The sequence below is a fragment of the Phocoena sinus genome, chromosome 2, assembly GCF_008692025.1.
Source record: "Phocoena sinus isolate mPhoSin1 chromosome 2, mPhoSin1.pri, whole genome shotgun sequence".
Taxonomy (NCBI): Eukaryota; Metazoa; Chordata; class Mammalia; order Artiodactyla; family Phocoenidae; genus Phocoena; species Phocoena sinus.
In genome coordinates, this window is record NC_045764.1 from 36,370,476 (window position 1) to 36,384,847 (window position 14,372).

The following is a 14,372-nucleotide window of genomic DNA, read 5'->3' on the forward strand; positions in this document are numbered from 1 at the left end:
CATGGCAGTTTTTGTTGAGTGTTTCTGGGTGGTGGAGCACAGATCTGGATGTATTTGGGCAGTGCTTCTCATAGTCTAACGTATATACGCATCACCTAAGGATCTTGTGTAAATGCAGATTCTGATTTAGTAGGTTTGGAGTGTGGCCTGAGATGCCTTGGTTCTGACAAGTTTCCAAGTAGTGCCAGTGTCGCTGGCAACAAGACAAGTTTGGGACGTGTTCGAATACCAGCAGTGCATCCATACTTAGTTATTTTTGCAGCGGTGCTGTCAGTCAGGTTTGGAGTCTCTGGGTAGACAGTAGTTAAACTGAGGCTGCAAAATGAGGATATGAAGTAAGTTTGGGTTGCTGGGTAAAGCCGGAGAATAAGTGTATCTCTGAATAGCCTCTTCTAGCAGGCTTTTGTGTGTGTGTATCTTCCACAGATGATCCCCATTTTTAGATAATGGCTCAGAAGTTTAGTGGCTCGCCGGGGCTTACACAGCCAGCGGGAGTGTGGGCCTGGGACTGAGATAGTGCCCAGTGACCTCTCCTCACTTAGTGTGACGAGGGAGCCGTGCTGCCCGGCATTAGGATCTGGAGTCACTGTCTTTAAATGTTCTCCCATGTTAGCAGGCGTGTGCTACAGCTGCTCCATAGGAGGTGGGAAGGGCAGGGGACTGGAAGAGCAGCTGTGGTGCTAAGAGGAGATGAGGGAAGCTGGCACAGTCTCTACACAGTAGGAGCCCAGCATCCTGGATTAAGTCTGGGCACCCATAGAAACAGGCAGTGGATTTGCCATGGTTTGGTCAGGCCTCTGTTGGGGATGAGAGGGATCCCCAGGACCATCTCTTCTAACCCCACAGAGGCCATCAGGAATCCCCCACTTGCTCTTGGGCAGAGCAGGCAGCTCATGCAGCTGCCCCCCTGGCTGGTGCTGACACAGGCCTGGCTTCTCTCTGTTTTTCTCCGCTCCACCCAGGTGTGCTTCAAGTACTTCTGCCGGAGCTGCTGGCACTGGCGGCACAGCATGGAGGGCCTGCGCCATCACAGCCCCCTGATGCGGAACCAGAAGAACCGAGATTCCAGCTAGAGGAGCTGGCCTTGCCCAGTGGCCTGTGGCGCCTGAGGCTGGCAGGTCAGGCAGTAGCCTGCACTACCCTGCTGCCACTGGCCACCGGGGAGCTGGCTTCCCGAGGACAAGGGAAAATCGTAGTCACCTTTGCACTTGCTGAATCTGTCTTTGTTTCTGCACTAATTAATGCACAATGAGTTTTGTCGGATTTTGTTTTCAGGGGGTGTACCAGGGCAAGGACCCTTAGGCTCACCCTCCAAGCGACTCTGTAGTTTTCCCAGATTTTAGTTACTCATTTTGCCGATGAAAAAGCAAAAAAGAACTACGTGTCCGGAAGGTATTGACACGATGCCTACATCTAGGTTTATTTATTAAAAGCGCTTTTTTACATTCCTTGCAATACTGATGGTGATGATGTGCAGGTCTCATTGGTTTCATTCTTGCAGTTGCCATACAGTGCCTTTCCATTTATTTAACCCCCACCTGAACGGCATAAACTGAGTGTTCAGCTGGTGTTTTTTACTGTAAACAACAAGGAGACTTTGCTCTTCATTTAAACCAAAATCATATTTCATATTTTACGCTCGAGGGTTTTTACCGGTTCCTTTTTACACTCCTTAAAACAGTTTTTAAGTCGTTTGGAACAAGAGATTTTTTTTTTTCTTTCCTGGCAGCTTTTAACATTATAGCAAATTTGTGTCTGGGGACTGCTGGTCACTGTTTCTCACAGTTGCAAATCAAGGCATTTGCAACCAAGAAAAAAAAATTTTTTTGGATTTGAAACTGGACCGGATAAACGGTGTTTGAGTGGCTGCTGTATATAGTTTTAAATGGTTTATTGCACCTTCTTAAGTTGCACTTACTTGGGGGGGGAGGGTTGATAGAAGTTTTTAATCACAAAGTCACAGGACTTTTTTCTTTTGTAACTGAGCTAAAAAGGGCTGCTTTTTGGTGGGGGCAGATGAAGGCTCACAGGAGCCCTTTCTCTCAGAGGGGACAAGTACCCTTCCCTTATTTCTTTCATTTGAGAAATGTATGAAGCAACAGTTGCAGTTGACTGAAATGCTACTGGAATTTGAAAACTTGACTTTTTCTTTTCTTCCTTTTTTTTTTTAAAAAAAAACGACTTGCCCCTCTTTGGGAAGCTGTGTGCCAAAGAACCAGTGTCATAACCCCCCCTCCTCCCTCCTGCTGAGCTGACGTTGCATTGTTGCATATCCCAGCTACTCTGTGGGTTTTGTGAAGCTGTGTGTGAAGTCTCTACCTCATTGTAGTATATGCAGGCAAGACTGCACTCTCCTACAGATGTGTGGAGTAAGCTGTGGTGTAGTTTTTTTGGCACATAATAAACACGTTGCAGCAGAGTTCTGGTTTTGTCTCTGTGTCTGAGCTGTGGGAAAAAGGGGGCAGTGGGACACCAAGATTCCAGAGTAAAAACCCACATTTCCTTGGATCTTCTGTGATGAGATTCCAGCCCAGGTTGATAGTGGGGCCATGTGGGGACTTGCCCCGTAAGTCCTTCTTGGTCACTTCCGTGGTCAAATGCACCTCGGAGGTGCCTCTCTAGTAAGTGGGTACCTCTAGTCTAGGTATGTAAAAAGCCCTCACAAGTAAACTTCTTGGGGTTCCTCTTTTCAAAATCCTAGACTCAGCTTGGAGGAACTGGAGGCATAGCTCCCCAGAGGTCGGCACGAGCCACTTGTTCTCAGCTTCTCCTGTAAGCCTCAGAGCTGATTCTTCTTCTTGGGAGGCTTCCTATCTCTTGGAGTCAGCTGTGCTGACCCAGTTCTTTACTGAGTGGGAGTAAATTTTTGCTGTTCTTCAGACTATCATCTGGACTCTTTCTCACAGGCGGGATGCCAGGATTTTTGAAAGGGTCTGCTGATGATTGTTTCAGGTAGGTTGTTCCTGGGCCCAGCTGCTGGAGTGATCTTTGGAAGATTCCATTGTAGTCTGCGGTGGAGGGAGCCCTGCACACTGAAGCATCCGTTCCGTGAGAGGTGCAAGAAGTCACTATCTTAGGGGGTGGGGAGTCCCTTCAGCCAAGAATGAGAGGCCTCATCTTTCCCTTGAGGCCTGACTGGCAGCAGCATAGTTTGAAGTGTGCAGGTAAAGTAAACTGCATCTCTCTTGAAGGAGAGTCTGACTCTTCCTTTTGGTGTCCTGGTCTGTCCTGTCCTATCCTATTCAGAGAGTCATCTCTTCTCCCCTTTGGTCCCTCTTTTGTCCAGGTGCTCCTTTCCGGGCAAGGGCTTCCTGTCCTTCAGCCTTCCATTCTCAGTCAGTTCAGAGACTGACTGGACTGTCCAAGGTGACCAGGAGTTGAGTTGGGGGATGAAGCACAGCCTGGTGCCCCTTAACTCATCCAAACTGGGCAGCCCAGTCTTTCTTTAAGTCAGGCGGGGACTTGGAACCCACTTAAGCGAAGTTGGAGATAAGGAGCAGGGCACCCCCGAGGCTAATGAGGCCACCAGGGGTAGCCTGTGCTGGTGGCCTCAGAAGGACCTGGTTTGCGGATGGGTGCAGCAGGAACAGCCTTATGACGGTGGTGGTTGGAGAGAGTGCCTCAGCTGGGAGCGCTACAGGTGAACTGGGCCCTTCACTTAAACATTTGAGAACTTGCTTTGTGCTGGGCACTGTTCAAGGCAAATACTGCCATGGAACTCATCCCTAGCTGAGAAAATTGAGACAAGTCACTGTGACGTGCTAAGAAATACTGGAGCAACTTTAAAAGGATAGCAATGCTAAAAAAAAAAAAAGGATAATAGCAGTGTTACTTTGTATAAATTGGAGGGAAAGTTCCTCTGATAAGGTGACGTTTGAGCAACGACTCGGAAGAAGTGAGATAATTCTTTCCCAGTTGTACCTGTGTCTCCACCAGGCTAGACACAAGTCTGTGACCCATGGATTGGGTGGGGATCCTGTGCACGGCGCCATCCCCTACTTCCTCACTTCTCCGCGCTCCCGCCTTCCTGATGGCTCTTAAGCCTTCATCCCTCTCCGCATCATGTGTGGGAGAGATGCGCCGCCGCTCTTAGTCTAGGGCACTTAATGGGCGACCTAACCACTGAAGAAGGGTGTAGAGAAACCTGCGTAAGACCACCCTAGTTGGGGCGGGGCGGGGCGGGGCGGGTCAGCCACTCGCTACGCCCACTGGATGGCGATTGGCCATACTTCCGTTCCATTCCGCCCCGCCCCTCTAGGGGTCGCTGTGCTGCGCTTACAGTCGGCTCAGCGCATTTCAGACTAGGCGGAAGCGGCTTTCTGGCCTGCGCTTTATAGGCCTCTCGTGCTTCCTGTTTCCTCTTTTACCAAGGACCCGCCGACATGGTAGGTGTTTTTGTTTCCAAGCTGGTACCCCCCGCAATCGTCCTCCATCCGCCGCTTTGCGCGGCCCCCAGCCCACGAGGAGGGGCGCAGTACCCTGTGAGGCCGAAGCCTCCGTGGGCCGCTGGCTTCCGCGTTGACCCCGCGCTCCAGCACTGCCCGGCCGGCCTTCTCCCCCTCCTGGGCTCAGACCCAACCCACGAACCCCGCTCCGGTCAGGGCGTGACGCCGTGCTGTTCCCCGGAGGGGGTTCCTGAGTCGCGAGTGACCCTGTGTTCTCCACTTGCAGGGCCGCGTTCGCACCAAAACCGTGAAGAAGGCGGCCCGGGTCATCATTGAGAAGTATTACACGCGCCTGGGCAACGACTTTCACACCAACAAGCGCGTGTGCGAGGAGATCGCCATCATTCCCAGCAAGAAGCTCCGCAACAAGATCGCAGGGTGAGTTCAGCCGGCGCTCGGCCTCCAGGGCCTGCTGGGAGTCGGAGAGTCGTGGCCCCGCGGGTGGGTCGTGGGAGCTGGGTTAGCACTAGTCTCCCGCTGCTCCGAGAAGAGCGCTGGAGGTGTGCCTTTGCCGGGTTTCTTGGTGGGGTTGTCTTATGTTCGCGTTGTATTTGGCGGTTTGACTGGCGGTGGCGCTTGGACGAGGTTTAGCAACAGTCGACCTCTGGAAGACTAACGTTAAGTAAGGGCATACGTGATTTAATGCTAACTTATGTAAATTGGAATTCGAAGTAAAGGAAATGAAGGTTGGGAGGAGGGGTCGTGAAGGTTTGTTGGGAGTACTTGATAGCTTTGAAAGCGAATTTGAATAGAGAGGATGTGCGACACCAAAGGGACAGGCATGCCTAGGTAAGTGGAGCTGCGTGTGGAGGTTTTGTGTATGTAGGAGGTTCAGAGTCAGGGCCCCCAAGGTGAATCCTCTCCCTTCTCACTGCGGGAAGAGAACTAAAATACACATCCAGACGTTCTGGGTACCAGTGGGAGCCAATGTGTGTTCTTGGGCATCTGTTCTTTGTAGCTATGTCACACATCTGATGAAGCGGATTCAGAGAGGCCCAGTGAGAGGTATCTCCATCAAGCTGCAGGAGGAGGAGAGAGAGAGGAGAGATAATTACGTGCCTGAGGTAAACTTTCTGGGTCTTATTCTGGACCTCTTGTTCATCCTGAAAGATAAAGCAGGTTCCTGAGAACCGTTTCAGGTACCTGGTTTTCAAAGCGACCGTAGCTGAGTCTTCACATACCCTTTGACCAGCTGTAGGTGCCTATAATTTACTTGCCTGTGTGTTAGGTTCTGTTCTGCCCTGTTGGGATCATGTAAGTCCATTCTGTTTTATACATGAGAGCCTTTTAATGATGTTTGTTTGGTGACTTAATGTCTTCTGGTTTGATTATTTGCCCTGGCATAGTATTTCTGCAGTATAAACCCAGTCTTAAGGTTTTCTAAATACTGGATTCGTGGGATCCTACTGTATCCTCTCTATGCCACCCATCCCCGTCCCCCACCCCCTTTTTTTGTTCCTCATTTAAGAATCTTAGAGAAAAGGCAGGGAAGGTGAGAGAGAACTCATTGCTATTTGGGGCCTGCCTCGTTCCTTATAGGTCTCAGCCCTGGATCAGGAAATCATTGAAGTAGATCCTGACACTAAGGAAATGCTGAAGCTCTTGGTAAGTGTTTGCTGATTTCCTAAAGTAGGGCTTCCCTGGTCACCATCCATCAGTAGCTTTCTACTATGGGTAATACTTCTAGGTAACACTTACTGAGTCTTTAAAATATATCAAGTAATCTCAGTGTTTCTTTCTGTATGGCGTTTCCCTTTTCCTCAGTATGTCCCATGAGGCACATCCTGTTATTTACATTTTATAGATGATGAAATGGTAACTTCAAGGTTAGTAGGTGGCAGGGATGGGAAGCCATCCACCCTTCTAACCACTAACCTAGACTGCTTCCAAAGTGGGTTTAGCTAGTTATTGAAGGTTCAGTTTGCTCTCCACACGAGGATAACTCCCAAATCCAGTGGCTGTTCTTCCAGGACTTCCAGAACACCCCTTCTCTCAGTTCCTTCTGTTCTCGTCTCGATTTTGTGGCTGGCTTCTCACATTTACCCCCTTGGTTCCATCCTTAGTTCTCTTTTCAGTCTGCCTCCTTACTTCTGTATCTGTATGCTAATCACTCAATGAGCTGTGGTCTCATTTCCAGTTGCTAACTGGGCACTACTTGGGTAGTTCAGCTATCTTCAGTACAATCTGATAAGTGTCTCTTCTGTGACATATCTTAGTACTTTAGTAGTTTGGTGAAAGCATGAGCTTCAAAGTCCAGGAGGCAGTTGGTGATTTAGAGCAACTTTATTTTTCCTTTTTATGATCATGAAACGTCTAAGATGTTCAGAAAGATAATGAATAGAGTGAACACCCATATACTACCACCTGGTCTCAGAAAAACATAACCAGTACAGCTAACGCCTGCTACAGATCATTTTGTCCTGAAATACTACTCTGGAATGCATCTTTTTAATTTCAACTGTAAAATTGGTTTTTGAGGATAAAATGAGGAATTAAATTCTGGTTATATGGTGGGCCCTTGGGTTCTTTTTTTTTTTTTAAACATCTTTATTGGAGTACAGTTGCTTTATAGTAGTGTGTTAGTTTCTATTTATAACAAAGTGAATCAGCTATACACATGCTCTTGGGTTCTTTGCACTTAGATTGAGCCACCTTAAAGGCAGGCCCTGACCTTGTCCTACCACTATTCTACCCAGGCCCTTCACAAATGTTGATTGCATAAGTGATGCCTCCTACCTGAGGGCTGGTCTTGGAAATGAAGTGGCACTGTATATGCCTTAGAGTAGTGATTCTCAAAGGGACAGATTTTGCACCCCACAGGGAACATTTGGTAATATCTGGAGACATTTTTGGTTGTCACAGTTGGGGGATACTAGCAGACATTAGTGGATAGAGTCCAGGAATGCTGTCAAACGTCTTAAAGTGCACAGGACAGCTCCTTCATGGCTGACTGTGGAGGATCCTTCAGATTGCAGGTAGACTCCCTACAGAGTTTATTGCTCTGGGGTGGGGAGGAGAAGGCTCTCTTGGTTTTCTGCAGGGTCCCACCAATCTGACCCCAAGGTTGTGGAGGCTGACAGAAGCATAGCCTAATGGTGGTGCCGGGGCTCTGGACACAGATCTCACCAGTACAGCCACACTAAGCCCCTTTTTATTGTTCCAGGACTTTGGCAGTCTGTCCAACCTGCAGGTCACTCAGCCTACAGTTGGGATGAATTTCAAAACACCACGTGGAGCCGTTTGAATCTTTCTGCTGTGCTGTAATATTTTCAATAAACCTCGGACAACAACTGTGCCTGTGTCATCTGTGGGGTTGGGTGCCAGTGGAGCTAAGGGCAGGAATTCTTTCTCAAGGGAGAAGTATCCTGAAGAAGAGCAGTCTGCAGTGTGACGCATCTGTAAGTGGCCTGTGGGCAGCGCCCATACAGATTACGGATGTATTAGGAGGCCTGAGCTTGGACACCTGCATCACTTCTTTGGTTGCCAGCTCTACCCTTCTTGGTCCTCCCAGGCCCTGAGCACGCACTCTGGCTTCAGACAAAAGTCAGGAGATGCCTTTCCCTCCTCACCCTGTAGGCCCTGCTTCAGCCTCCTCTGAGTACATGCAGTTTGGGTTAATGAACCTGCCGGGTCTTGAAAGGGTAACGCTCCTCATGTGTGTGAGGGTTGGGCTTTCTGTGGGTGGGAGATAGGATGGGTGTGGAGGCCAGTACCTGGAGCATAGGAGATTGAATGAGTGTGAATGGATGTGTGGGGGAGGATCAGTGAAACACAAGGGGATGTGTCAGTTCAAGGGAGGCTGAGCTCACTGGGTGGATCCCGGGTGGGTGGATCTGAGCTTGGGGAGCTGCTGAGGCTGTGGGTTCAACTCTATGTTGTGGAGAGTGCTGGGTTGGGCTGGTCCCTGCTGAGCAGTGGGAGGACAGCTTGCAGCACAGGCTCCTCTGCTTGACTGTCCTGGGCTGAGCTGGGCCTGTTTATGTACATGAGCATGTCAAGATCTCTGCAAGGTAGTGGCAGGACCTAGGTCAGTCTGGCTCTCCATTGATCCTTGCACATCTGGTTCTGTGAGGCAGATGCGTGCAGCAAACATCCTAAAAATGTGTATTGTAGCAGTACAAAAATTGTAACAATTTTGATACAATTTCAAACTTGAAAAGTTGCAAGAATATATAGCACAAAGAACTTTAAAATACTCTTACCCGACCTCACCTCACATTTTGCCCCAATTGCTTTAATTCTGTCTCTATACACACTTTTTTTTTCTGATTCATTAGGATCAAGTTAGAGATGGGCCCTTTTGTTCCAAATATTTTATTGTCAGTTTGCTAAGAACAAGCATAACAGCCGATCAATGATCATAATCGGGAAGTCTAACATTGATATCATACTGTTACCTAATCCATAGTCCATTGTAAAATCTTGCCAATTTTCCCAATAATATCTTCCATAGTTTTCTTCCCTGGTTCAGAATCCAACCCAGAATTACTACATCTAGTTCTCATGTCCTTCAGCCTTCTTTCCATGTCTGTCTTTGAAAAGTATTGGCTGATTTTGTAGAATGTCCTTCAGTTTGGGTTTGATGTCGGCTCACAATTAGATTTAATTGAGCTTTTTTCTGTAGGGATACAGATGGTCCGTGACTTAAAATGGTTCGATTTAAGATTTTTTGATTTTAGGATGGTGTGAAAGTGGTATTATTCAGTAGAAAGTACTTCAAATACGGAATTTTGATCTTTTCCCAGGCTAGTGATGTGTGGTCGGGCTCGTGATTCTGGGCGGTGGCAGTGAGCCACAGACCCTAGTCAGCTATGTGATCTCAAAGGTAAACCCAACAATACACAACTCTTTTTTTGTACCCATACAAACATTGTTTCACTTTCAGTATAGCATTCAATACGTGAGATACCCAATACTTTTATTATAAAATGGGCTTTGTGTTAGATGATTTTGCCTAATTGTAGGCTAATGTGTTAGAACATTAAAAGTAGCCTCAGCTAAGCTATGATGTTCAGTAGGTTGTGTATTAAATGTATTTGTGACTTAGGGTATTTTCAATCTACGATGGGTTTATTGCAACATAACCCCATCATAAGTCAAGGAAGATGTGTACCACAGAAGAGATGCTGTGTACTTGATGCATCATATTGGGAGGCACAGAATACTTGGTGAGTTTTAGTGATGTTTACTTTGAGCACTTGGATTAAGGGGCATCTGTCAAGTTTCTCCACTGTAAGTTATAAGGAGGTATTTCGAGGCTAAATATCCTGTTCTTCAACTTTTCACTCACTAGTTAATAGCATCTATTAATATTTTAACTCCATTATTACCTTTATATTTATTAGTATTGTACAGTAAGGAAGAGCTTTCTCTTAAAACTTTTTCTTTCCATTTTTTGATGTGGAGTCGGGCATTCTCAGCAAATACTCTTGCCTTCTAAATACAGCTCCATATAAAGAAGCCTTTCCTCTTGGTTTTTGGTGTCGATGAGGAAAGGGGTGGGCTTTCTGTATGGGGGGAGAAATTAGAGCTGGGTTAAAATTACCAATGGGTGAGAAAATTAACAAAATGCCAAACCAGCAACAAGGCCGTTTGCTGTGATGTTTTCCACGCTCGCCTACTAGGAGGCAGTGTCATTGCTATTCCACATCTGCCTGGCTCCTCTACCTCTAGGCCCTGTGCTCTAGATAACTTAAGATGAGGGATGGGAAGGGTCAGGGGAGGAGGAGGGAGCCGACTTGGGCTGCACGAAGAAGCTGTTTATCCTCCTTCAGTGTCGTGGAGCTTCTCTAGGCCTTAGTTCTTTTCATCTGTAAAATAAGACCTGTGCTCATTAGAACTTCCTGTGGAGCTTGTTAAAAGCAGGTGGCCAGGCCCTGCCCCTGATTTGGGCTGTGATTTGTGTGTTCAGGAGGTGGGTGGGGCCTGCGTGGGTGTTTTCACAGGTACTTGCTGGCAGTTCCAATCCCAGCTGGTTTGGAAACTGCCAGCCTAGCAACTAGCACTGGCTGGCCCACGGTTCAGTCTCCCATGTTTGGGGTCAGATAATGCTCTTCGCATAAAATAGACGAGAGAGTCTTCTGCCTTCTGTGTCACAGACTCTGCTTCTTCAAGATTTGAAAGGCCCCAGGAAAGTTTTGGAGGTAATTATCTTCTTTTTTTTCTATGTTGCCCTTAGTTGTCTTAAAGTATAACTTTCAACAAAGTGAAATGGCTCTCATACAGATGGATATAAAATGAACACATGTTAAGTAAGCATTTTTAAAAACTCAGAGAACTAAGATGTTACAGTCAGTTCAAAGGAGAAGTCAAGGACAAATTTGGAGTAAAAGAACGTTGAAATGAATTTATAAATGGACACGAGACTGACTTCTTCCACAGGAGGGAAGTCAGCTGAACCTCTACCCAACAGAATTTATTTATTTGCATTTGTCTATAGATAAGAATTATTTGTATTATCAGGTATCTACAACTTACAGAGTTGTAAAATAGCTCCAAGGCAGTGAAAGGTGCAGAGCCTCTCTATAGAATCCAAATCAAAACCCAGGTTGTTGCTCTTAACAGTTGAAGCACAAATTTTCCCCTCTATCTGTAAATTCATATTCTCTGTATTGCTTATGTTGTTAGTATTTTTAATTTTATTAGTATATAATTAATTATAGTTTTCTCATAATTAGGAAAACTCCGTTATGTGTCACTTTAAATGTTATGTTTGTTTTGTTTTCTAAATTAAACTTGTCAGATGTTTATTTTATCCATAGTTTCAAAGAACTAGCACTTGGAGGTGTAACTTGCTTTTTACTTTACTTTTACTTTCCTCATTAGATACTGGAAAAAAACACGGATTCAATTGTGAGGAATGTGAGTAAAGCTCATTTTCTCTTTTTCAGCTGCAGGGGTCAGCAAACTATGCGCAGCTGCCTGTTTATGGGTAAGCCATGAACTAAGAATGGTTTTTCACATTTCTAAATGCTTTAAAACAATAGCAACAACAAGAGGAGAATACTGTGGCCTGTGGAAACTATATGAAATTCAAATCAGTGTCTACATACAGAGTTTCATTGGGGTGCAGCCACATTCATTTGTTTACAAATTGTAGATGGCTGTTTTCCTGAGGCACTGGCTGAATTAAGTAGTTGCCACAGAGACAGTACGAAGCAGTGTTATCACTTTGCAGGACGGATTGCAGTTATACATTTATAACTCAATAGTGTTATGAGGGCCATACCTATCACCATATCGTGACATTTAATTTTTTAAAAATTATTAGTGCATACTTAACGTTAAAGAAAAAAGAGACACCCCGCCCCGTCTCGGAACGCGCAGGGCGACGGCGGCCGGGGTGGGGGTGCGCGTGTGCCCTGGGCCCGGGCCCCCCAGGAGCCATAATCCTGGAGGGACCCGCTCCCAGGAGTCATGTCCCTGCACCCCGGCCCCCGGGAGACATAATCCCTGCGCCCCGGCCGGGCCCCTAGGAACCGTGTCTACAAGTCCCGGGGGCCGGTGTGGCAGGGGCCGGCGTGGCAGCTGCTGGGCTCGCTCCGGGAGGCGGCAGGCGCCGCGAGCCCCTTCCCGCAGGGGCGCCTGTGCCGCGGACCGGCGGCCGGGGATCGCGGGGATCGCGGGGGACAGGAGCGCAGCGGACAGAGAGGCCTGGGCGCCGCCGGTTCATGTTGCTGTTTACGCTGCGGGCGCGCAGTGCCCCCTGCCTGCCCGCCAGCCCGCTGCTCCCCCATGCCCTCAGTGCGCCTGCCGCTGCGCCCCCGAGCGCTAGACCGCGCGGCCGCCATGGGGAATGGGATGAGCAAGATCCTGTCTGGCCTGTATATCGGCAACTTCAAAGATGCCAGAGAAGAACAAGGTGACACACATTCTGTCTCTGCACGACAGCGCCAGGCCAACATTGGAGGGGGTTAAATACCTGTGCATACCAGCAGCGGATTCACCATCTCAAAACCTGACAAGACATTTCAAAGAAAGTATTAAATTCATCCACGAGTGCCACCTGCGAGGTGAGGGCTGCCTTGTTCACTCCCTGCCGGGCGTCTCCAGGAGCGTGACTCTGGTGGTTGCATACATCATGACGGTCAACCGACTTCGGCTGGGAAGATGCCCTGTGCACTGTGCGTGCAGGGAGGTCCTGTGCAAACCCCAACCTGGGCTTCCAGAGGCAGCTCCAGGAGTTTGAGGAGCACCGGGTCCATCACTTCCGCCAATGGCTGAAGGAGGAGTACATAGAGAGCCCTTTGCGGGATGCAGAAGAAGCCAGAGGCATTCTGGCCACCCCAGGGGTTCTGAAGTTCTGGGCCACTCTCAGAAGACTGTAATGTACCTGAAATGTTGCAAAGCCAGAGTTTAGGTGCTGCCCAGAAGAAAAGCAACCAGAGTTCATTTTTCAGTGTCCAGAAGTAATTTGTGAACTCGCCTGTTTTCATTTTAAACAATATATATTCAATTGTGTCATCAAAAAAAAGAAAAAGAGAAAACTGGGCTTTAAACGTTATGTTTTTAAGGTTTGAGTAACCCATTCATTCGGTAGGCAAGGGAAGCTGTTTACCAATGGTGAGTTAATGTCTCTGGAAGAAACGTGTGCAGAGTAAGTAAACTTACTTAAAACTATTAGCCTTTGGGTGAGAATGGTTGCTTAAAGGGGTGAGATGCGTTGCTTAAAGGGTTGAGAACATTGGGAGCAATATCAGTAGTCAATTCAAAACAAGGCAAATGATTTTGAATGGTTTTCCTTGGTTCTTGATGAGTCAAAGTGTTAACCAATACTGCTCAGCTGTTATGCAAGGGTCAATGCCAACCTTGAAGAGTCTAAAGAATTAGCCTCTAGAATAATCTGCATAGAACAGCTACAGGTGAGAATAATTTTAAAGATGAGCAATCACTGATTCAGTATAACCTGAAGTGGGAATTGGCTGAGCTAATGTTACAGCTGATTTTGGTAGAAATACATGCAGAGCAGAAAGGGCTTATTTGGACAGACTCAAAACTTGCAGAGATGTAAAGTGTTTAAAACCTGTGTTATTCATTATGTTACTCATTAATACGTATTCTGTAGAAAATACCTAAATTTCAATTATTGAACCAGTACTGTTAGCAGTGAATTTTACTCACTCTCATAGAGTTAACCATCATCAGTTCCATGAATTTTGGTAGTTGTATTTAACTGCGGTAAAGTTTTTTTTGACATATAATATTTGTTATTTTAACCAGTCATAATTGTATAATAAGAGACAATAAATATGTTTACAGTGTTATGGTAACCATCATCACTATCTAAAACTTTTTCCTCATCCCCAACAAAAACCGTGTACTCGGTAAACAATAACTCCCTATTCCCCATATCACATTTTGTTTATCCATTCATATTTTGGTGGACATTTTGGTTGCTTCTGCTTTTTGGTTGTTGTGCAGAATGCTGCTATGAACATGGGTGTACAGATATCTGTTTAAATCCCTGCTTTCAGTTATTTTGAGTATTTCCAAGAACTGGAATTGCTAGTTCATGTGGTAAATCTATGTTTAATTTTTTAAGGAAATGCCGTACTATTTTCCACAGCAACTGTGCTATTTTACATTCCTACCAGCAGTGTACAAGTTTCTCCACATCCTTGCCAAAACTTGTTACTTTCTGGGGTTTTTCTTGGTTTTGATTTTGTTCTTTTGATAATAGCCATCCTCGTGAGTGTGAAGTGGTATCTCATTGTAGTTTTGATTTGCATTTCCATAATGATTAGTGATATTGAGCATCTTTTTAGGTGTTTATTGGCCATATGTACATCTTCTATGAAGAAATGTCTGTTCAAGTTCTTTGTCAGTTTTTAAATTGGGTGTTACTGAATTGTAGGAGTTCTTTGTATATTCTGGATATTAATTCTTTATTAGATATGATTTGCAAATATTTTTCCTCATTCTGTGGAT

The 14,372-nt window shown here is 46.4% G+C and overlaps 3 protein-coding genes across 4 annotated transcripts in view; all 3 read left to right on the forward strand.

Moving 5' to 3' along the window:
- Positions 1-2,419, forward strand: part of CPEB1 (cytoplasmic polyadenylation element binding protein 1) — a 28,196-nt gene extending 25,777 nt beyond the window's left edge. Inside the window, exon 11 of one of the 2 annotated variants that reach the window (XM_032622799.1) lies at positions 963-2,419. In XM_032622799.1, coding sequence (XP_032478690.1) covers positions 963-1,073 — 111 coding nt within the window. In that variant the 3' untranslated portion in view covers positions 1,074-2,419. The remainder of the gene's footprint in view (positions 1-962) is intronic. The other variant, XM_032622800.1, reaches the window with a different exon arrangement.
- A 1,868-nt stretch (positions 2,420-4,287) lies between these two features.
- Positions 4,288-7,736, forward strand: RPS17 (ribosomal protein S17). The gene is made up of 5 exons (XM_032624715.1): positions 4,288-4,385; positions 4,672-4,823; positions 5,404-5,509; positions 5,985-6,050; positions 7,609-7,736. The coding sequence occupies exons 1-5, from the start codon at positions 4,383-4,385 to the stop codon at positions 7,687-7,689; spliced, it is 408 nt and encodes a 135-aa protein (XP_032480606.1). The 5' UTR covers positions 4,288-4,382; the 3' UTR covers positions 7,690-7,736.
- A 4,467-nt stretch (positions 7,737-12,203) lies between these two features.
- LOC116749626 (dual specificity protein phosphatase 22-like) lies at positions 12,204-12,791 on the forward strand. Its single transcript, XM_032624185.1, is given in 3 exon segments — positions 12,204-12,295; positions 12,297-12,534; positions 12,536-12,791. Coding segments are annotated over 3 exon segments (537 nt in total). The 5' UTR covers positions 12,204-12,233; the 3' UTR covers positions 12,773-12,791.
- The last annotated feature ends 1,581 nt before the right edge of the window (positions 12,792-14,372 follow it).

Coding starts and splice junctions, on each gene's coding strand:
- RPS17 (XM_032624715.1), top strand. Junction 4,824..5,403: donor CTCCGCAACAAGATCGCAGG/GTGAGTTCAGCC, acceptor TGTTCTTTGTAG/CTATGTCACACATCTGATGA. Junction 5,510..5,984: donor GAGATAATTACGTGCCTGAG/GTAAACTTTCTG, acceptor CGTTCCTTATAG/GTCTCAGCCCTGGATCAGGA.